General features: G+C 41.4%; 1 protein-coding gene across 2 annotated transcripts; it reads left to right on the top strand.

Annotated features, from left to right (window-relative positions):
- Positions 1-1,388: 1,388 nt before the first annotated feature.
- On the top strand, positions 1,389-17,835 carry LOX (lysyl oxidase). 2 transcript variants are annotated; one of them, XM_040444317.1, is made up of 7 exons: positions 1,389-2,127; positions 2,491-2,599; positions 4,222-4,359; positions 6,095-6,251; positions 9,097-9,192; positions 10,086-10,201; positions 14,195-17,835. In XM_040444317.1, exons 1-7 carry the CDS (start codon positions 1,503-1,505, stop codon positions 14,199-14,201), a joined length of 1,248 nt encoding a protein of 415 aa, XP_040300251.1. In that variant the 5' UTR covers positions 1,389-1,502; the 3' UTR covers positions 14,202-17,835. The 2 variants fall into 2 exon arrangements, with proteins under 2 accessions (XP_040300251.1, XP_040300252.1); XM_040444318.1 differs by lacking the exon at positions 14,195-17,835 and having other exon boundaries at positions 10,086-10,205.
- The last annotated feature ends 5,471 nt before the right edge of the window (positions 17,836-23,306 follow it).

The raw sequence follows: 23,306 nt of genomic DNA, 5'->3' as shown, positions 1-23,306 counted from the left end.
ATGATGAGACCAATAAAAAGGTTATTAAAGCCTGGTTTTGAGTCACAGCTTTCAATCAGGCTGGTTAAAGATTCTTTTTTTTTTTTTTTTTTTTTTCATTGAATGCTTCCAACACTACCTAAACCCTTCCTCCTCCTATGTGAATAACTGCTCCATGAAACATCTCTTTCCAGTGGGCATTACTTACCTCCAACCCATCTTCCACCCATTCTTGCCTGGCCACTCCTACTCCCTTGTCCTTACCAGAATCTGAACCCCAAGGCTGTTTCTTCAGCACCCCCTTTGTTTACACTGGAAGATCAAACAAACACCATAGGGTGTTTTATGGGACTTTTCAGAATTTAACAAAGTGACTTAATTATAAATTCCAAAGTCAATCCTCCTAAATAGTCGTACAAGGAGAAAAGTCAGATAAAATGCTTCTTTGAAGCTGCCTTCTGAGTGCTATAGCTCGCTTTGCTGAAATATCCTGGGAGACACTGTCCAGAAGAAGGATGGTTCTTCACTCCCACTCACAGTACAAATCAGGCCGGCATTTTGAAAAGGAGACAGGTTTATTCATCCCTTCAGCGTTAGATGGCTTGGTTCCCTGCAAAATTTCACTTTTGGTTATTAAAATATTCACTGTAGGAAACAAATTTGTAACCCATTTCTCATATTACCTACACACAGAAAAACAAAATCTGATATCTCAGGGTTTATTTGCCGAGGGCGCTTCCCATAAAAGCGAGTGAGTATGCATTGGGAAATTTGTCTGGTTAACTCCTTATGGATAAACGTTAGTCACAATCGTCCCTCCCCGCCCCCTCTTCCCCGACTCTCTCGCCCCCAGCACCCTCCCCACCTCCCGACTTCCCGCCTCTCCAGGGCTGGTGACCTAATAGCATTTTTCTTCGTGCATATTTTGGCGTCGCCCCACGGCCTGGCTGCCTTCGCCTGTCTGAGTCTTTTGAAATTCCTGCATGTTCGCCCCAGATTAAGCCGAGTGTGTCTCAGGATGTGTGTTCCGTTTTGTTCTTTCCCCTTAACGCTGCCTGTGCAACGTGTCTGGGGGGAGGAGGACAGGACGGGGAGGGAGGGGCAGAGGCGAGGAGCTGTCCGCCTCGCACGTTTCCAATCGCATTACGTGAACAAATAGCGGAGGGGCTGCCGGGCCAGAACTGCTTGTGTAACTTTGCAAACGTGCCAGAAAGTTTAAAATCTCTCCTCCTTCCTTCACTCCAGACGCTGCCCGCTCGCCGGGGCCGCCGCGCCGCTCCCCGTCGCCTTCCAGAAAGAAGGACTGGGAAAGAGGAGCCGGGCGGGTGCCACGTCCCGGCAGCCGCCTGTACCGGACGAGGGTCTGCAGCCCACCCTTGGCGTCGCTTGCTGGGGACTGAGTTACCCGCGCTGCGCCCGCCTCCCCGGTTGGAGAGTTGTCCCTCTCTCTCACGTTTGGGCGCCTCTTTTCTGGTCTCCGAGCTACGTCCTCCCGGAGTGGGGACAATCGGGCAAAGGGAGCGATGCGCTTCGCCTGGACCGCGCTCGTGCTCGGGCCGCTGCAGCTCTGCGCGCTCCTGCGCTGCGCCCAGCCGGCCGCCGGCCAGCAACAGCCCCCTCGCCAGCCGCCGGCGGCCCCGGCCGCCTGGCGCCAGCGGATCCAATGGGAGAACAACGGGCAGGTGTTCAGCCTGCTGAGCCTGGGCTCGCAGTACCAGCCGCAGCGCCGAAGGGACCCGGGCGCCACCGCCCCGGGCGCTGCCAACGCCACCGTCCCGCAGCCGCGCACGCCCATCCTGCTGCTTCGCAACCGCACGGCGGCAGCACGGGAGCGGACCCCGGGCTCGTCGGGGGCCACCGGCCGACCCCGACCCGCCGCTCGCCACTGGTTCCAAGCCGGCTACTCGCCGTCCGGGGCCCGCGACGCTGGGGACTCGCGCGACGGCAATGGGACGGAGCCAGGAGAGCGCCCGGCGCTCAGTAACCTGCGGCCGCCCAGCCGCGTAGACGGCATGGTGGGCGACGACCCCTACAACCCCTACAAGTACACCGACGACAACCCTTATTACAACTACTACGACACGTACGAAAGGCCCCGACCTGGGAGCAGGTACCGGCCCGGATACGGGACCGGCTACTTCCAGTACGGTAAGCACCCCCAAGTCGCCCGAAGCAGCCGGGCACCCCTTCCCCAATTCTGGCTCCCCGACGTGGCTGCCTGGGCGCGGCAGGCCTGAGTCCCGCAGATCCGATCCCTCCCCCTGCGCCTGCAGAGGCAGCCCTGGAATCTGGTGCAAACCGCACTCCCGGCCCCTCCTGCTTTCTTTCCATTTTGCTTTGCAGCCCAGGGTGTCCCGTTCTCCTGCTACCCGCAGCCCGGTTGGGTGAAGGGTGAAGGGTAAGGGACATGGAGGGACCACAAAGCCGGGGAGTGGGGGTGGGGGGCTGGGTTGTCTCAATGCTACCTCTCCCCCTGCCCCCCCCCCCCCCCCATCGCCTGGTGACGTTTAGGTCTCCCGGACCTGGTGCCAGACCCATACTACATCCAGGCTTCCACGTACGTGCAGAAGATGTCCATGTATAACCTGAGGTGCGCCGCGGAGGAAAACTGCTTGGCCAGGTACCGACAAGGATCTCCTCGGCCTGGCTACATGCACCCGTCTTGGTTCAGGCGCTGCTCGAGTGCCTGGTTCCCACAGCTCTTGTTCCATGAAGACAAAAGTTGGGCAATGGGGCAAGTGGAATGTGGAATGTGGTCTGCTGGGCATGCTGACCTGGATGGAGAGTGTTTAACATTTTGAAGATGTCTGTGGGTTCTTCTGTCTTTCAAACTCTGCCACAAATCAGGGAGGTGGAGCAAACCCTTATGGTGGAAAGTTGGGATCTCATGATCTTTTTCCAAGATCCTCATACTTTGGAGCTAAAGAACTGTACAATAACGTGGAAAAAAATATTGTAATGGAAGAGCTTGTTAATATCCCCTTAAAAAACCGAGGGCTAACTTGCCACTGTGGCAGCCCTCAGAGCAAAGCTTCGGTTTTCTTCTTTTGTTTAAGGCCACAGTTTAGCTTCGTTGTTTTGGTATTACTTCAGCCAGAATAAGCCCGAGCAAGAGCTTTGTTTTTGAATCCGTCCTAAAATAAAATCATAGCAATTTGGGGAATGGAATCCTCTGACTTTGCCGCTGGGAAACCAGCAGAGGGAGCAAACGATGTTTTGATAGGTCTCATAAAAAAACTGTTCAAGTGCAAAGTGAAAATATTCAGTAGTATTTGAATATATATCCACACAACATATATTAGAAGGAGCAAAGTAATGTTGATCTGTTCAGCTGGATCTTTCTCCCACTTTGACCCTCTGTAACTGTCAGGCAGAAGGAAGAGAAGAAAGCCAAAGTTACCATTTTCATTCCTGAGTCTCGCATCACTTACTCCGCTGCTCTCCCTATGATATTATTACAGTCATGCCATTGTTTTGCAAATAGCAAAGTTACAAAATTATTTATCTAATCTGGGTGTATGCTTTTAGAATTAATTTCCTCACTTTAAGAAGAAACAATGTTAAATTCAAAGTTCTTTAAAAAAATTTTTTTTTAAGTTTATTTATTTATTTTGAGAAAGAGAACAAGCAGGGGAGGGGTAGAGAGAGAGGGAGAGAGAAAATCCCAAGCAGGGTCGGTGGGGTCAGCATAGAGCCCGATGTGGGGCTTGAACTTAAGAACCATGAGATCACGAGCTGAGCAGAAACCAAAAGTCGGATGCTTAACCTACTTAGCCACCCAGGTACCCCAAAATTCAAAGTTCTTAATAAGGGCATACTTTTTTCTTTTTTTTTTTCTTTCTTTTTTTTTTTTTTTTTTTATTTGGAAATATTTCTACTCATTCATGTGGTTCAACAAGAACTGATTACAAATACAGAATTTACTGATCGCGCATACACATTTAATGCTGATTTTGTTACTTTTTTTTTTTTCACTTTTTAACTGCAGATGTCCCTAGTTGTCATGCATTTACTCATTCCACAAACATTCACAACTGAGATTGGGCCACTTGCCAGGCACCATTCTGGGACCCGGGGATTCAGCAGTAAACAAAATAAGCAAAATGCGCTGGGCTTGTGCAACTGATAGTCTAGTGGGGGGTGGGAGGCAGTCGCCATTATAAACTGGAGAGATTTTGCTTGTACTTTGTCTTGAGTTAATATCCTGTGGAAATTAAAGTGCTTCCTTTTTCAAAATCACAGCTCAGCATACCGGGCAGATGTCAGAGATTATGATCACAGGGTGTTGCTGCGATTCCCCCAAAGAGTGAAAAACCAAGGGACGTCAGATTTCTTACCAAGCCGACCAAGATACTCCTGGGAGTGGCACAGCTGTCACCAGTAAGTGGATGGGCCTCCTGTCACCAGTAAGTGGGCGGGCCTCCTGTCACCAGTAAGTGGACGGGCCTCCTGGGTACTTGTGAGTTGTTTTTTCCTTTTTCAGGTGGTCCTGGAGGTGAAAAATGCCAAGGTTTAGTTTTTATAGAAGAGGGAGAACACTGCTGTTGGGTATTTTACATTTAGAATTTTCTTTGTGTAATGTGACATCATCAAGGGAATCTGTATTTAAGAAAATACATTAGCTACAAGATCCTTTTATCTTTTAAAATGGAAACTCTAAGTCCAGCTGATTAAAACTGCTATAGGATACAACAGTGGGCTTCATGAGAATTTTATTCCAACATACTACAGGTAAGATTTCTAAAAACAACAATAACAACAACAACAAAAAACTTGTTAACAACAGCCAAGATCATCTACAGTGAGATAACATTTCAGAAAGACCGCAAGTTGTTAGTAGAAGGATTTATATGCCAATTGCAAAGAAAGAGATGATTATACTCCATGAGGTGACAAGGACTGACCTGTGTTTTACAAGGCCTGTATCAAACCCAGGGTAAATGCCAGTTCTGTCCTGAATTTAAAGATCCTTACATTAGGCAATTCTATAATTCCCCTTGGTAACTTGCCCAGGTATTTAATGACAGGAAATCCTGAAGGATGCCCCTTAAACCTTCTGCAATTTGAATGTTTTTTTTTTTTCTCGTTCTTTCCTTCTGTGAGAAGATAAACAGCTCAGCACCTTTCCTTTAACAAGATGAGAAAAACAGATATGAACACTTAATTTTCTGATCAAGTAGAATTATTTTATTTGTAAATAAAAGTTTACACTAGTTAAATAACAGCGGTGGGGAAAACACACCATTATTTCTCCTTTGTATTTGAGTAAAGGTTTTAAATACGTGAGAACTCACTTTTTTAAAAACTCACAGAAACCTCCCAAGAGTGCTCTTCTTTTATTTGGAATGAAACAAGAGTACTGGCAGCCAAAAGAAATATACTAGAGAGCATATGGCAAGGTCTACTTAAACACAGATAGTTTAATGTCTATTTCTATTAAATATTCAAAGATGAAACAGGGTATAATAGGAAAGCAAAATGCTCAAAATAAGCCTGTTTTTCCTAAAAGCAAAGTTAGATCGCTGTCCCTGGGGTGGGGAGGGAAAGCTAGCATGAATCTGGCTTTAAGATAAACTTGATCTTGGGGTGCCTGGGTGGCTCAGTCAGTTAAGTGTTGGACTTCAGCTCAGGTCATGATCTCATGGTTCGTGGGTTCGAGCCCCACGTCAGGCTCTGTGCTGACAGCTCAGAGCCTGGAGCCTGCTCCAGATTCTGTCTCTGTCTCTCTCTGCCCCGCCCCCCCCCCCCCCCCTGCTCGCACTCTGTCTCTCTCTCTCGAAAATAAACATTAAAAAAAAGAGGTAAACTTTATTTCAATTTCTATAAGTTTCTTTTTTTAAGTTTATTTACTGTGAGAGAGAGAGAGAGAGAGAGAGAGAGAGAGAGAGAGAGAGAGAGAATCCCAAGCAGGCTCTGCAATGTCAGTGCAGATCCTGACATGGGGCTCACAAAATGTGAGATCAGAGTCGGATGCTCAACCCACTAAGCCACCCAGGCACCCCAAACTTGATCTCAATTTTAATGTGAAAACAAGTGTGGGAGGCAATGGGGAATTTGTCTAAAATCCTCATGGCTTTCTCTGTATTTTCTGTCTCTGTGTTGTGTGGGACATCAGACATTACCACAGCATGGATGAATTCAGCCACTATGACCTACTCGATGCCAGTACCCAGAGGAGGGTGGCTGAAGGCCACAAAGCGAGTTTCTGTCTTGAGGACACCTCCTGTGACTATGGCTACCACAGGCGATTTGCATGTACTGCCCACACACAGGTAGGTTGGCTGCCTGAAATCGGGAACCCACAGGGGGTCATCCGGTCAGGATGGAAAATAATTGGGAAAAGGAAACTGGTGGCTTGGTGATCTGAATTATTCTTAAAGCATTTCCTCATCACAGAAGGTCAATGTGCATAATCGCTATGCTCCACGATGAAAAGTAGTGGTTTAGCCTCTGAAAAAAGCCAAATGGTTTCCAGTATCTGCACTCATTCTGTATTCTGTAACTGGCTTGGTAAGTAACTGTGGAAAAGAAACCTCTGTGTTCTCCCCTTCAAAACCATTCCTCCCTCCACCTATTAAGTTAGCGACAGAATGGTGATTGGGGCTCGCCAACAAAGAGAAACCTGTTTCTTGAAGAGCTCCTCAAAATCAGTCTCTTTTAAGCATGAAAATAAGAATAGAAGGACACAGTTTCTTTCTCCACGCATATATATTTAAACCTACAGTATAATTGATGTCAGATGTCCCTTGGATGGATTTTTAAAAATAGTGCTGACCTCAGCAGTGTGTATGCCTTATAACGGGAAAATGTGTGTCAGTTAAAAGCCAGGCCAGTATTTCCATAAGAAGCCCTCATTTGTAAAAGGACATTATAATTTTACTCTAGCCGGAATCTTGGCAAGGAGTAGTGAATGTACATCAGGCAGGGCACAAAGGGATGAGCAGCTGGTATCTTGGGGAGTAAATTCTAGGGCTGTGGCAGGAAGCTTTTTGGTGACCTAAATGTCACCACTGCTTCTTTCTCTGAGCTTAAAACACCATAGCAATTGGAGGGGGCAAAAGGTTCAATTCTACATGCCCTGGAGGCAGCACTTATTGTTCAAATAAAAGATATAACCTACCCACACATTACACATATGTGGGCAGAGAGGTTCCCTTTTCATTTGGCAATCTCCGGCCCCACAGTAGCCGCCTGCCTGTGCACGGCACCTGGAGTTTATTCCCTCCATGTAGGAAAAGAGGCGCTCTGGAAAGCTCTTTGTCGAAATATCTGAATTTAGGTCTGTAGGTATTTATAAGACTTCTAGTCTTCCAACTCCTTGGGGTGACCCCATTTCATTATTTATGGTAGCTTTCTTATCAGTTACTTTCCATGTTGAATGTCCTGTTTAAACACTGTTCACCAGGTCTTGTATTACAAGTGATTTTTGTATTCGTGTTTTTCACTAGACTGATGTTTCTTCAACACAGACTTTATTTAAAGGGGAAAAAAAAATTCTGACAAAGCCCCAATGATAACTTAGACTAGTTGTATTTTAATGTAGTTTAAATGTACCCAAACATAAAAATAGATATAACTTCCTTATATCTATACTTTCATCTAACTTGTAAGTTCTTAGATAATAAATTTACATGTTCAACACACATGAAACTAGAAACAGTTAAATTAACTTCATTAATTTAATGTAACCAATGGTTCTCTTTTGCTAAAACCAAACGGTGAATTTAGACAATGTTGGCTAAGGTTCTACATTTCATTTGTGCTTACAGTTTGACTTTGAATATGTGAAATGCCTGTTTCTTTGTTTTTTTAATGGCCTTAAAAATTCCTGTTCTTGATGTGCTAGTTCAAATAATCAAAGTTAATCACTTAAATTCTGCCAGCTGATGTACCAGTTTCAGAGCTTTTAAAGCTCTTTTGGTAACAAGGTGATCTTAAGCACCGAAGAAATTTTGGGTGCTGAAATTCAGTGGCAACAGTGAGTTAAAATGATTCCAACATATGCTTTAAAATTTACTTTAGTATTCGGATGAAAATACAACAGTTAAATCTTCTCAAGAAGGGGCTAATTGCATCAAGAATATACCTATGGACTCCAATTTGAACAGATTTCCCTAGACTGTAACATTCTGGAGCGCAAGGACTGTATCTTATTGGAATTCTCCTCCTCCAGGCCTGTAGAAGGCACTCCTTTCCTCATTGAAGTGAATATCTTAGCAACTCGAGTGATGTGGTATTCATTCATTGAGGCATACATTCATCCGTTTAATTTAATAAAATATTTCAGTGACAATGTGAGAGAGAGGGAGGGAGAGAGAGAGATAGAGAGAGAGAGAGAATGAATAATGTGCTGGTTAAGAATAGGGATCCTGGACTCCAGAATGCCTAAACTCAAAACCATCTCAGCCACTTACCAGCTATATATCCTTGAGTGACTTAACTGACCATACAGTGCCTCATGTTCCTCATCTGTAAAATGGGGATAATAACAGCTCCTGTCCTCCTGTAGTTGTGAACATTGAATTTATAGATGTAACATGTTTTAGATTGGTCCTGGCACATGATACATACTTCATAAATGTTAGCTACTCAAAAATGCAACATAGACACCACCCTAAAGGAGCTTCTAATCTCTAGTGAGATATATTGTTATACAGTACAATTATAATGTAGAGCATGAGAGCACAAACACTATAAAATCCGGGCACTCAGAGTGAAGGAGGGTAATTCCAAGAGAGACTGGAAAGGCTAGTTGAGCTGAGGATGTGTGAGTTAAGGGGATTATTACATGGCCTTTATCGCTGAACTGGTGATATTCTAGAATTTTGGTGGAGGCCTCTCCTGTCACTTAGAGTGTATTTATCACTGGTAACTGATGACACGTGAAAGAAGCTACATGTACTACTACTTATATTAGTCCTGTGTTTTTTTAGCTGGAGGTTCTATAAGGCTGGGTAATATATACTTCTCAAAGGAAATGTGATAGAAGTATAGCTTTATGTCAAACTCTTGTAAGTACTCACTTAAAATTTAATTTGCAACTACTAAACACATTCTTTAACATGTTCTAACCTTATACCATCTTTTTAAATAATCTTTAAATTTTCTTTCTTCTAGGGGTTGAGTCCTGGCTGCTATGATACCTATAACGCAGACATAGACTGCCAATGGATTGATATTACAGATGTAAAGCCTGGAAACTACATTCTAAAGGTAGAGAGACCTTTGAAAATAGAAACCTGCAATTTATTTTGATTGCAACTCAATGGACCTCCCCTTCTGAATCCAATGTTAAATAATCACAACGCTGCAAGCAATTATATATCTCCTAGGAATATTTCTTTAAAAAGTGTTTTTTTTTTTTTTTTTTGAAGTTTATTTGAGAGACAGAGAGAGACAGACAGTCTGGTAGGGGCAGAGAGAGACAGAGGGAGACAGAGGGAGAGAGGGGAAGGGAGGGAGGGGGAGGGGGAGAGGGAGAGGGGGGAGAGAGAGAGAGAGAGAGAGAGAGAGAGAGAGAGAGAGAGGGTCCCAAGCAGGCTCCACACTATCAGCACAGAGCCTGACGTGGGACTCAAACTCACAAACTGTGAGACCATGACCTAAGTGGAAATCAAGAGTTGGACGATTAATCAACTGAGCCACCCAGGCACCCCAAAATATTTCTTTTTTTAAATGTTTATTTTTGAGAGAGAGCAAGAGAGCGAGAGAGAGAGAGAGGGAGTGAAAGCGAGTGAGCAGGGGAGTGGGAGACAGAATCCAAAGCAGCCTCCAGCCTCTGAGCTGTCAGCACAGAACCCAACATGGGGCTGGAACCCTGAGCCCCAAAGTCTGACCCTTAACCAACTGAGCCACCTAGGCATACGGAAATATTTCTAAACCAACATACGTATATGAAAAAGTTATTTTAAGAACTTCAGTGAAAAATATATGGCCGCCTTCTGTAACTTCTCCAGAGTTTTACCACTTGCCTCACTTTTTAACCCCCCGCCCTGCTTGATGAAGTTGATGCATTTCCTTGTTGTAGCCTTGTGGAAATAGGAAGCTATTAACCAGCAAACACTGCTGATGAAATCTGAAACACGGATGATATTTACATTGCCTAGGTCAGCGTGAACCCCAGCTACCTGGTGCCGGAATCAGACTATTCTAACAATGTCGTGCGCTGTGAAATCCGCTACACGGGACACCATGCGTATGCCTCGGGCTGCACAATTTCACCGTGAGTCCTAACTGCCTAGCTTAGTTGATTCTGTTCTCAAAGCGTTTTAGCTCAGTGACAGGCATTATACATGTGTCTCTTTCTACTACTACCGCAGCTTGCCTGGAAAGCAGTCTGTGCTATCCCGTGATTAGGGTTGATCTTCCTTTAATGATGGTGGAGAAGGGGGAGGGCAGATGTCCTCTGGTTTTTATCATCCTAAAGCTGAGTTTGCAGGACAGGATATACACACAGAACAGACTGTTTACCCGCAAAGCCCCTGGGGCGGATGAATATGTAAAACAGGCCGTATGCAGTGTGGGTGACCTTGGGGGATCCCAAACAGTTGGATTTCCTCAATCTTCACCAGAGTCCATGAAGCAGCCCTGAAGAAATTCCTAGAGTTCTTTAAAGTACATTTTGGAAATCACTGCCTTAAAGTACTCGACCGAAGAGGTCAGACCGCCTGTTCTGTACAAAACCAAGATTTTACAAATTTGAGTTCTAAAACCACAAGTACTAGAGAAATATCCTAGGAAGGGAGGCGTGTGTGGAAGTTCCTGCATACTTTTCCTAGCCCCGAAACTCTTCTTTGAATGCAAGCTCAGAGGGACTCCCAGCACATAAATATTAACAGGGGTGGTGCTGTGATGAAAGTAACTGAAGGAAGGTTAGGGAGTTTGGCCTGCTGGTCTCTGCCCTACGCGATCCCTTAAGCCCTGCCTGCTCTGGCGGTACTGGCTTAAGGACCGGAACCATCACCTGTGCGACCTGGGAGTGCTACATTCCCAGTAATACAAACACTGTTGGAATGATACTGAAAGTGTCCAGCTGGGAGAGGCACCAGTGCCACTGGGCCACTGTGGAAACGTGTCACAGAGCTGCACTGGAAACTCACACTTAATACCCCTTTCTCCTTGATACACAGCCCAGGACAGTGGTTGGTTGGCCCCCCGTAAATCTGTGGTTTGTGGGATTTCCCAGACCTACCCAAACCCAGTTGTGCAGGCTTTCCCCCACACCTGGGCTCCTGGCCAGAGGAGGTGTGGGGTTCAGAGCAGCCCACGTTCCATGCTCTGGGCCGTGTGCTGTGGCTCAGGCTGTATTCACCTGAGAGGGAGCCCTTTCCTTATTCTGTAAGGGAGCCGAGCCTGTGCTTTACAAACGGCACCACGGCTTTACAGATACATGCAGCCTAGGACGGCACAAGGATGACACCGAGAAAAGATAATCAAATGTATTCTTGGGAACATGCCCACGGTGCAGAAAACCTGGCTGGGCATATGGCCCATATTGTATGGAGTTCATCAAAGGATAACTGAAAATCCTTAGCACATCAGTGTAATTAAAAGAAAAAAAAATATGCTTATTTTTGAGAGAGAGAGACAGAGCACTGGGGTAGGGGCAGAGAGAGAGGGAGACACAGAATCTGAAGCAGGCTCCAGGTCTGAGATGTCAGCACAGAGCCCAATGCAGTGCTTGAACTCACTCATGAACCGTGTGATCATGACCTGAGCCAAAGTCGGATGCTTAACCGACTGAGCCACCCAGGTGCCCCCACATCAGTGTAATTTAAGCTAAACTAAAATAGTGTAAAATGCATAGATTAATGAATTTCTCTCAATTTTTATGATTCCTTATTCACTCATTCTCTATTTGTTGGCATTCTTGCTTTTGCACTGTGGATTCACTGAGGTCCTAAACTAGCTATTAAAGACTAATGCAAAGATAAATACGGTTTCTAACCCTTTACTGTGTGCCCTTGGAACTGTATGACAGGAATTCTCAATTACTTTACATGTGAATCTGCTGTGTAATGTCTGTCTCCTATCTGTCCCATCATGGCTGGGACGCAGTCTCTTGTCCATCACTGTATGTACCCGGGTACAAACCTGCCACCAAGTAGCCTCTCATTCAATGCTTGGACAGTAGAGAAATGACCCTCTCTTTCAGGGAATTTAGGATGTGGAATTGAGAGGCTCAGAGAAAGACACATAGAACTATAGGAGAGCTACACTCTGAAAATTCCACAAGGGGTAAAATAAAATGCAGGGAAACTGAAGGATCTCTGCTACAAGCCAGGTGACTTTGCAGGTACAAAGGCTGACCTTGTGCTAAGAATGGGTGTGGAGATGTGACTGTTGTAGCACAGAGTGTGTCTTGATTTTCATCAGTAGAATCTATTGAATTGGTTATCGCCAGGTGTTTGAAACAAATAAAAAACCTTTATGTTGCTCCAGCACAGAGTTGTTTTATTTTTCTTTCTTTCTTTCTTTTTTTAAACCAGTTGTCATTGACTGTAACTAAATTGCAAGACTGGTTGAGGTAAAATTTTAATAAGTAGTATTGATCAGATAGATGGAAATAGGAGAAGGTGAAATGATCTACAGTGATATGTAATCAGATAACAAGATGGTACTTCTCGAGGGGTGGATAATAATGGGAGATGTGCAGAGACCGTGACTCGAGAGAGGAAGCCTTGCCTTCAGATGAATGATGCCTGCCTCCTTTGTTAGGACTTTTGCTTCTGGTCTCCCTTGCTAGGGATAAGCATTCAGAGGAAGGAGCCATCTTCTCTAGCTGAGATTCAGGACTGGCTTTAGGAAAGAATTTGAACTAGGCCTTGAAGGTTGAAGAGGACTGAGCTGCAGGGGCAGTTGGGGAAGGGCATGTCAAGAGGAGTTAATATCACTGGTCCCCCATGGCAGGAAGAAACTGTAGGACAGATTTGGAAAACCAAGTCTTCTTGTGTGGCTAAGGCATGTGTTTCATGGGGTTAAGAACTGGGCTAAAAGGATGCTAAATTGGGACCAGATCAAAGGGATCACTGAAGAGGAAGCCAGAAAGTTTGAACTTCATTCTGAAGGCCATGAGGAGTCTTTGAACTTCCTTGATCAAGGAGTGTAACTTGCCTAAAGCCATGGGGTCAGTCTGGTGGCTTGTAAGTGGCACTGCACCTGATTCCCTTGGTAATGTTATAGTACTTTTTTAACTTAAAAAAAAATAATTTTTTAAAAATGTTTATTTATTTTGAGAGACAGAGAGAGTGAGTGAGACTGGGAGAGAGAGTTCATGCATGCATGCACATTCACAAGCAGGGAGGGGCAGAGAGAATCCCAAGCACAGAGTCTGATGTGGGCTCAATCTCATGAACCATGAGATCATGAGCTGAATGAAAATCAAGAGTCAGACACTTAACTGACTGAGCCACCACCCAGGAATCCCTACCGTTTTTAACTCTTTAAAGACATATCATCTCTCGGTTCACTGATTGTTTTTCATGCTAATCAAACACTGGAGAGTATTCCATTGGTGTGTAAAAACTACCCAGTAAGACAGGGTATGCCTTTGATATAGCCTCTCTCCCTCATTGTCCTCACTGTAAACAAAATGTATGGACCCAGTGACTGTGGCCCAGTTCAGTTTTATGATACTGTGATTAAGTTCTCCACTCACAAAACTTAGTACCTGGAAATTGACTGTCTGTGACTTAAGACTGCTTATTTTCTTTATGTGGGGATCTGTGATCATAGTATAAATACTGTATTTCATTGATTGGCTTTGACCCTGTATCTGCCTATGAATGCATCATTCTACATCCAAAACTGTGCTGAGAGAGGAGTAACGTGGGACAGTGCAGAGGCCAAGACCCTGCGTCTAGGTGGACATACTGTACTTGCTCCCTGGAGTGAACTCATCTGGGCAGGGCTTCTGGTCCCATAAGGCCTGCTTTACTCTCCGTTCTTTTAGAGGCTGTTTCTTTTACCTCTACACATCAAGTCTGTAGATACCAGACATACACTTTCTATTAACAAAGCTACTAACAAAGCCACCTCCTTCAAATCAGTATTAAAAGAGTGTATTCGTGGGTAACTTCATAAGGTGACTGTTGCTTAGGTGGAGAGAAATTGCTACAGATGTTTTTTTTAAAGGGTCAATTTTAAACGTGTCTACTGTACTCATTCATAATATTATCAAGTTAATAACTTGTCTTATTTTGTTTTCTTAATCTAGGTATTAGAAAGCAAGCCAAAACTCCCAATGGATAAATCAGTGCCTGGTGTTCTCAAGTGGGAAAAAATAGATTAACTTCAGTAGGACTTATATATTTTCAAAGACAGAACAGAAAACAACAAAAGAATTTTTTTTTGGACTCTTTTACACCCAAGCACATAACTGGATTTTGGACATTTAAATTGGCATTATTTGGGACATTTTTAATATTATTATTTGTATTACCTTGCGAATGAACACAGTGTTTCCATTCTGTAGATGTACACGTGGCCCTTTCAAGGAAATCCAAATTTCTTAGGCTCCTTCAGAAATTACAGTGTAAAAGGGAAAATAACATTTCAGTGAATGAGCCAAAATTACTATGAACTGAGAATTTTCTTAAGTGCTGAAACTTCGGTAAACCATAGCAATAACTGGCTTGTATATGTCTTAGCATAGATCCGTTTAGAAAGGAGGTTCCTACTGTGCGAATAGATATGGACACATCTGGTGCTGAGGAAGGACCAAACATATTACCATTGGTGTCAAGAAATATTATTATATAGCAGAGAAATGGCAACATATGTATTCAGATAGTTACATCCCTATATAAAATTTATGTTTACATTTTAAAATTAGTAAACTCCTGTCTTTCTGTTTTAAGTGTACCATTTCATTCTGACTTAAGTCAGCTTTGTTTTGGAACAAATTAAGTAACTGAGCTGCCCAAGACCTGTCTGACATTCACTGTTGCTGCCTCAATTCTTTAATTTTCCTATGGGCAGAGACCTTTTAAGTGGCATTCTTAGAATCACCATTCTGGGGACTGGTATACGGAGGACGACTGTGTGAATGGGAAGTCATTCTGATGATAGATGTGATACATTGAGAGATACTATGTATGCATTTAAGTATATGGACCTATTAGCTAAAAATATTTTCCTTGTTGACATAAAAATCATACAAACAAGTCCCCAAAACCACAACTGTCTCTCAAATACTTTAAAAAAAATTGATGAAAAACATCTTAGGATTTTCAACTTTTCTACATTTTTTAATGTAGAAAATGAAGAATGCTTTAAAATGAAGAATGCTAAAAAAAAATTTTTTTTTAATTATCCAGAATAGAAAACATCATATCTGGATATAGGAACATTATCAGGTCATCCAGGAATCAATCATACATTTTTTTTTCCTGTGTGTCTGAAGTGTAAACCAAATTAGCAAAGCATGTAACACTACATACTTGAGGGGTTGGTGAATAAGGGAAAGAGAATACTTTCTATACAACGAAGGGCTGTGCTGCACCATGAGACAGCTGTGATTTTATTTTCAAACTGTGAAACCATGTGCCACAACAAAATTTGGAAGATTCCTTTTTTTCCCCCCTAGATCCAAAAGGTACAGAGAGAAATCAAATGACACTTTTAAGTTAGTGGTGCTCAGGCAGAAGTCTTCCTACGTGAACCAGTATTCAAATCTCAAGCAAGGGATTTCCAGTGCCAGGACATGTTTGGTAGAATTTAAAAGTGAGGCGGCATCCCTCACTGTTATGTCACGTATATCATACGTCATAGACTCGTAAAGTCAACACCAACTGCTAAGAATCGTTCCCTACTCACTAGTGCCTAGCGTGGCAAGAGGGGCTAGAGATGGACCATCGTCCAGGCGCCGATGTGATCCTCCTCTACCAGGGCACACGCTTATCAACAGAGAATGCGGCTTGACAGAGACCCAGAACTTTTACTGAGCTAGTATCTGAGCTACGGAATAGCTTCTTTGATGTACCTCTTTGCCTTATGTTGCGTTTTTTAGTTTTAAGACTGTAGAGTGATCCTTTCAAATTATTGTCTTTTCTAATAGAGATATTTTAATATACTTGCTTAAAAAAAAAAAAAACACAACAAAACTACTGTCAGTATTAATACTGAGCCAGACTGGCATCTACAGATCAAGGCCATTGAGATTCTTATCCTTGTAAAAATTATAGCATGGCCTTTGAACACATATGAGAAGACATTTACTATCATTCATGGAGCTTTCCATCTGTCTGTCCATCCATCATCATTCAAGGGCCTAATTACATGCCAGGTGCTTACATGCTAGGCCTTGGGATATTAAAAAACAACAACTGTCCCCTAACCTCAAGAAGTATTAAAAATGTCATTATCTCCCTTTAGGTCCACTTTATTTCATTTTTAACAACTATAAATACATGTCTGAAATTTTTCTTTTTTTAGCACTATTGTTTTTCATGACCATATTTTATTTTAAAAAAATAAGTTAAAATAAATAGCTATATGCATGTATGTGTTACTAATAATTAAAACTATGTTTTCAATCCTTGAAATGTCTGCCTCTTAAATATAAAGCCTACTATTTAGTTGATTTTGAGAAAAAAAAGTTTCAATTAGGAGGCTAAACTTTCTTGCTTATTCCTTATGTAAATATTCCTTCCTCCCATTACCCTTAAACACTCCCGAGTAACTCATAAGTATTGATTTAACACTCAATATTTTTGAACCTCAAGGGATCTCATCTCTGAATAACCACAAAAATTCACATATAGTGATTAGCTCGTCAAAGTTATTCATTAATAAAATTTAAACAAAAAACATAATCCAGCCTTACCAAACTCCAAATAAAATATTTTTTAAAAAGGAGATAGAAATAATCCCCAAAATGTGGAGTGCTGGAAAGAGATTGGCTTTTAAACTAATAAAGACTCTGAAAAAAAGGACTAAATAAGAAAATAATTTATTGACTCCTTCCATATGCCATGTTAGTAGCCTCATAATTATTTAGACTGCAGTCTGCATTAAAGATGTCTTGACCTTTGAGGCTAGGATTCAGTCTCCCAACAGTACTATAACATACGAATCCACAAGTCTCCACAAGAATCCATTGCCTGTTTCCAGGAAATCTTTATATTTTTACATAGTAATTTTATCCACAATTTCTATCATCTAATTATTCACTATGTTTTGTTTATAATAATGAACAATTTTTTTCTCTCTGAAATCTCATAGGATAATCACACTTATAAACATTCGTAATATTCAGATTCTGAAGGAAATGCAGTCCACTAAAATGATCATGGCACTGAGAATTCATCTTTAGCAAACTGTGTGAAAATACAATTTAAAAATACCTTGTTTTGATATTAACTGTATAGTAAATGATAAGTAAAAATGTCCCTTTTCTGATTTTTTATGTTCAGAATTCATATTCACAATCAGCATATTCAATCAACAGCTCTATCTCATTCCCAACTACCCAAAGGCCTGGGCCACTTTTGAACACTTAAAGCATTTCATTTATCCTTCAAACCAGAATGGTGCTGAAATATTTCAACTTGAATGTAAAATGTATTAAGTCTTAGCTCACAAGATAGAAACATTTAATTAATATATAACTGCTTGCTATGAACTAAATGACATGTGATTTGGTATTGTAATGTTTTTGATGAAGTTTTAGTTTCTTCCAAATTTTTCAGGAATCCTATTTGTAAAACATCTGTAACTTTTTTAAAGAGCTTTTATTTTAAATGCCCAGACACTGGCTTTATATTCTTCTTTACATTCTCACATTCTTTTATTATATGCCTATACTATGATTGCAAGATTATGTAAAAATGCCTTGAATAAATGATTTCAAGTGTCTATAGTGGTCATTTGTTGTTAAATACAAATAAACGATATGATTTTTATTTTAGGTTAAAATCTTAAAACCATGACTGTGGCTGGTGGTTTTGCTTAGTTGCCTTTTGTATTAACAAATTGTTTAACGAGCTCACATGGCTTGAAACTTGTTTCTGATGGATAAAAATGTAGCCGATGTTTTAAAAAGAAACTTGCACATGAATTGATCCTAACCTCTCTAAGGATGTACAGCAGGCATTATGAGAACAACCACACTCTGATTTATAAGAAATATACATGAGCATATATATACTGCTAGGGGACTTATCCAACTCAAGCTACAAATTATTTATATAAAGAGAATCATTGCTATCACAGATGTCTTATCTAAAGGTATATCAGATTAGCCTGGGAGCTGATAACCTGGAAGGACAAACAGGCACCAAAGTGTGGACGAGTGCTTTGGGGGTACAATTTGCAAAATCAACTCACAATTCACCTTTAATGAGCTCTTGCAGGTAAAATGGATGTAGGCTTGTGGCCAGCAGGTTGCAGACCTGAGTAGTCGGTTCTCAGTGACACCACAAATTTCATGCTTCCCTTGCTTGCTCAAGGCAAAGTATCTGAACACACTTTCATTATTAATAAAAATATGATTTCTCTTATCTCGTCAGTGGTCAGTGTTTTGAGTACTCTTCATTCAACCAAAAGCTCATGAAACAAAGACAGGGGAGAGTGGACCTTTCCTTGTGTTAGAAAAGGTGCCTGTCTTATGACACTCATTTATTAATATTTCTAATCCTTGCCACAGGTATTAGTAGAGGATTAACAGAGAGGTGGAATAACCAATTAAAGCATGTATAGAAGAATTCTAATTTTGCAAGATACTGTTACTCAGAAAGAATCACATAGAAAAATAGATATGGGAGATGTTATCTCTATGGTGGAGATTCCCAATACATATTAGCATATTAAAGAGTCTCAGAGATCCTGCAGTAAAGAAATCAATTTGTCTGTGTTATCCAATATTTCTCACATTTGTTTTGCCACAAAAGTTTTGTTTTTTGGTTTTTTTTTTTTTTTAAATAGCACTTGTTATTCTGTTAAGCCATTTATCTTGGACAACTCTGGCATATGACATACTAAGTAATTACCAGTTCATAAAAATGAGATAATTTATTAATTAATTAAAACAAATTGAAGAGGGCATCTTTTGGGATGAGCACTGGGTGTTGTATGGAAACGAATTTGACAATAAATTTCATATAATAATAAAAAACAAAAACAAAAAACAAATATATGATAGTGATAGTATTTGGACTGTGGGACACAGAAACACTTGCTTTCTAAAAACCTAATGGTTAAATAGGATCATTTCAGTTGAGATCATTATTTCAGTCTCTAAACCATGTTCTATTTTAGAAGGAAACATACATCTTTCCTATCTGTCCAATAATTTGAATGCTTTAGATACTCCTCATTAAAATCTCTCCTCTCCCAGATATCAGTTGTTTATAGCCTTCAGGGCGAATTAATCATTTTCTTCATGGTTCATTCATTTTGTATAGTTGAAATAATTTCATATGTGATAGCATCATTTAAGTAAATTTCAAGTAAATCTTAATATTTCTCAACAAGGACAGGGAAAAACAGGATTGGGAATGAATGACTTGGAAGGATATATGCATATATTTATAATTTGCTGCCAATAATTCGCTGCTTAACTATGGGTAACAGGCACCAAATCTGGAGAGAGAGAGAGACAGAGAAAACTCACAAACCAAAAGGTGAATGAACCGTCAATACAATGACCAAGAAAATGGACTGTTAGAACACTGCTAGTTTTCAGTACCTTTACAGACCAAGTCAATCCAGCGGTCATGACAGCTGTATGTACCAAGGACTAAGGACAAATACAATGGTAGAGACGGGTCAGAAACAACTCCTTTTTGCAAACGGTTCAAATAATATTGGATCTTCATTGCACTTATCTTTATTGAACAAATGCAGATATCTGGAGCCAATGTTACCAATGAGTTATTTGCAAACTAGTGAATTATACCACAGCAAACATCCAAGTCAACCATTTTTAGTTATTACAATGACATTATCTTTTTAGAGGGATGGTATTAGGAAAAAAAAAAAAACCTTTTATGAGAATCTATAGCTAGGGTGCTGCTGGAGGTAACATTCATGGATAAATAAACAATCTGGTAGTTGTGATCACTTCATTTTTGTTTTAGTGCCCTTTGGTTTCTGGTAACAGAAACAGATCTCCAACTTGCTTAGTCCAAAAAGGAATTCATAGGCTCATGTAACCAAAAAGAGGAAAAGCAAAGTTAGGGTTTGCTGAAGGAGCAGCTGTTATCAGGAAATCAAACACCATCAAGGCCACATTCTTACTGCCTGTTCTCTGTTTATTTATATGTCAACTTCAGGCTCTTGGTTTTAGTTTCTTCATGAGGATGGAAACCTTCTTGCCTACAGATACAAATCTGGGTGCACAACTACCTGGCTCGCTGATCAGAAAGAAAATATCAATAACCTGTAGCTCAAGTTTGAAAATCAAGGGAAGGTATTTCCTAAGCTCAGACTCAGTCATGTGAATATTATGACAGGTCTAGGTTGAGTCAAGTGCTCTTTCTTATTCAATCACCAAAGTCAAGGATGAATCGTCAGGCAAGAGACCGGCTGCTCCCATCCAAGCACATGACTGCATTTTGGCTTTATGCATGGGTGTGAAAGGAAAGTGAGGGAAAAGAAAATGATTGCTCCAGAGGCAGGGGTGAATTATTATGGGTACTGTCAATGAGAAGTTTACTGGGAGCCAGCAAGCCACCCTATTTATGTCGAACAAAAAGATTAACAAAATCAACATCTATATGGTCCAACTCATGACCTTTTCTTCCAGCTAGTCATTCAACTGATTTCTGCGAAGACAATCCCATATTATCAGTATCTAAGGGCTGATTTTTCCTCCAGAAGGAAACAGTGCATTCCTGCTCTCCCTTTCAACACTGCCCTTCCTCCCCTACTGGCAGGTCTAAACAACCTGTTCACTTTCACCCCACCTTCTGTGTTTCATGAAGTTTTAGTAGGACATTTCAGGAGGGAGGCTTATCCTTACAAGAGAGAAGACTTTAGTTCCTTCCTATCCAAACACAGTGGAGTTGCAAAAAGGAGGGTGGAGTCAAAGATAAAACAGGAAAAGAAGAGGAAAAGCCATTCTTTTAAGGTTTTGCTCCCCAGGTGCTACCCATTTCCAATGACCCCTCTCCCATCGTTCTATTTTCTTGTTAATCATTGAGCATCAGTGAGAGGCTGTGTCTGGAAGCAGTACCTTGGGGAGAGGGCATTGCACTCTTTATTTCTATTAGTTACATTGTGCTTTTAACACATTTACAGTCCCTGCAGCATGGGTACAGTTCAGTGGTGGAAAAAGTCAGAGGGAAAACTCAGAAAAAAGCACGACAACATACCAGTGTTCTGGAATAACTGCAGTGGTATTGAGAGCCTTGGGTGAGAGTTACTAGCAGTCAGCTATGCTCATCTATCTCTCAATATTCACCCCATTCATTCTTTTTAATCCAGGATATAGAAAAACTGACGTGGGGTTGATGCTGGAGAGGTGGGGGTGGTGCAAAGGTGTGACAACTCATCCCAGAGGTTTCTGAACCTGATTCCAAGCGCATCGGTGGTTCAGCTACATTTGCTTTGCAGATCAGAAATCTAAGGAGATGAGGTCAGAGGGATGGGAACAAAAACACACACATGGTGTGGCTTCTTCCCTAATTTAGGCAACCTGCTCTCTGGAAAATTCCCTACCAAGCCAAGATTGTGTCCAAGGTCCAGGCTGACCAGGGATGCTTTTTAGTCCACAGGGAGTTATCCTGTTATTGTTTCAGAGTTTGAGAAGGCTTATCAGGCGTGAGGCACACACAGCTTTATTCCCTACCCCCACCTTCCCAATTTTCTCAGGAGAATATTCTGTGGAAAAAAATGACATACTCTCCTTTTCTCTCTCCTCATGCACAGGATTTCACAATTTAGCTACAGGGGGTCCTCAGGGATTCTTTCTCAGTGATCAACAAGAGGCCAGTGTGAGTACTTTAACCTCAGACACTGGTCTCATTTGAAAATGCAAGGAAAAAAAAAAAATCCAAGACTTGGACTTTACCCTATCAGAATATTTTGGACCTTTACTCAAAATCAATATGTCCATCCTGTTTTAATGGAAATCATTTAAGTTCGTTGCCATTAATAAAAAATACCCATTTCTCACAGTTCTCTAATACCATGAAAAATCGAGTTAGTATTCAAACTTCAAACACTGTCTCATGACTTGTTTCTTTCTTTTTTTTTTTTTTTGAGTTGGTTTATTTAAATCAGGATCAAAGAAGGACCACACATTGAATTTGATTATAATCTGTTTTTAGTCTCTCTCTTTTTAAACATCCTTTTTTTATCATTTTTCCTTTGTCTTGCTATTAATATGTATGAAAAAAATAGGAATTTTTATAGGATACCTATTCTCTCAGTATTTTCTACATTCTAGATTTTGTCGACTGTATCCTGGTGGTGTCATTTAGTCCACTCCTTTGTTCTTTGCATATCCTATAAAAATTCTGGAGGAGTGACCAGATAGGGGCTGGGGGAGCAAGAAGACTTGACAGGTGGTAGTGTGCCCCACACAACTGCATCCCATGAGGAAGCCCAGAATGTCCCCGGCTGTCTCTCTTTTTGTGATGGTAAGAATGATCCGGGGATTCAGTGTTGTCTGATGCATCCACTGTAAAATTCCCCGCCATGTTTTCACGCACTCATTTTAGCAGCCATTAATGATCACTGCTAGATCTATTATCAAATGACCAGAAACAGTGACTTTTTCTGAAGAGCTGAGAGAATTCCATAATGGCATGTATGGTCTCTCATTTGAAATGAACTACTTGTTCCTTTCATTAATGTACTTTATTAAATTAAATAACATTTAACATGAAACTTGATAACTGACCTTTTTTTCCCCCCTCCTTTTTGTAATTTGAGATAATTTTGGAACCTTATGAAAGACATTTAAGGTGCTGTGCTCTTTCACAAGCAAAGCCAAAACGTTGTTTTTGGAGCTGTTTTTATCGTGCGTGTGTATTTTTCCCCCATTATTGTCAAGTGTAATTTTAACCTTACACAAATGATCTGTTGATCTGAAATATCATGGGAAAACTATGACCTAGAACATTTTCAAAGAGGTCAGTTACTGGAAATGCAAGAAAGCTAAGGACACTTGGCAAGGTGGATATATTACATGCTTTAAATCTCTACACAAGTCCATAGCTTTCTTCTTCCTCAGACTTTTCAGTTTTCAATTTGGTTTCTCAATTTCCTGTTAACTAAATCTCAAGAACCCTAACAACATTCAAGACCTGCCTTTATCTGGCCCCAATTCCCCACTCCATCGGTTGTATACCCTACCATTTATGTGCATTTCCCTTCTACCC

This window comes from Herpailurus yagouaroundi, unplaced genomic scaffold, assembly GCF_014898765.1.
Source record: "Herpailurus yagouaroundi ecotype Mexico unplaced genomic scaffold, PumYag 192, whole genome shotgun sequence".
Classification (NCBI taxonomy): Eukaryota; Metazoa; Chordata; class Mammalia; order Carnivora; family Felidae; genus Herpailurus; species Herpailurus yagouaroundi.
Note: the sequence above shows the minus strand (reverse complement) of the source record. Positions and strands in the feature narration are given on the sequence as shown.

Coding starts and splice junctions, on each gene's coding strand:
- LOX (XM_040444317.1), top strand. CDS start 1,503: ATGCGCTTCGCCTGGACCGCGCTCGTGCTCGGGCCGCTGCAGCTCTGC. Junction 2,128..2,490: donor GACCGGCTACTTCCAGTACG/GTAAGCACCCCC, acceptor GGTGACGTTTAG/GTCTCCCGGACCTGGTGCCA. Junction 4,360..6,094: donor GAGTGGCACAGCTGTCACCA/GTAAGTGGATGG, acceptor GTGGGACATCAG/ACATTACCACAGCATGGATG.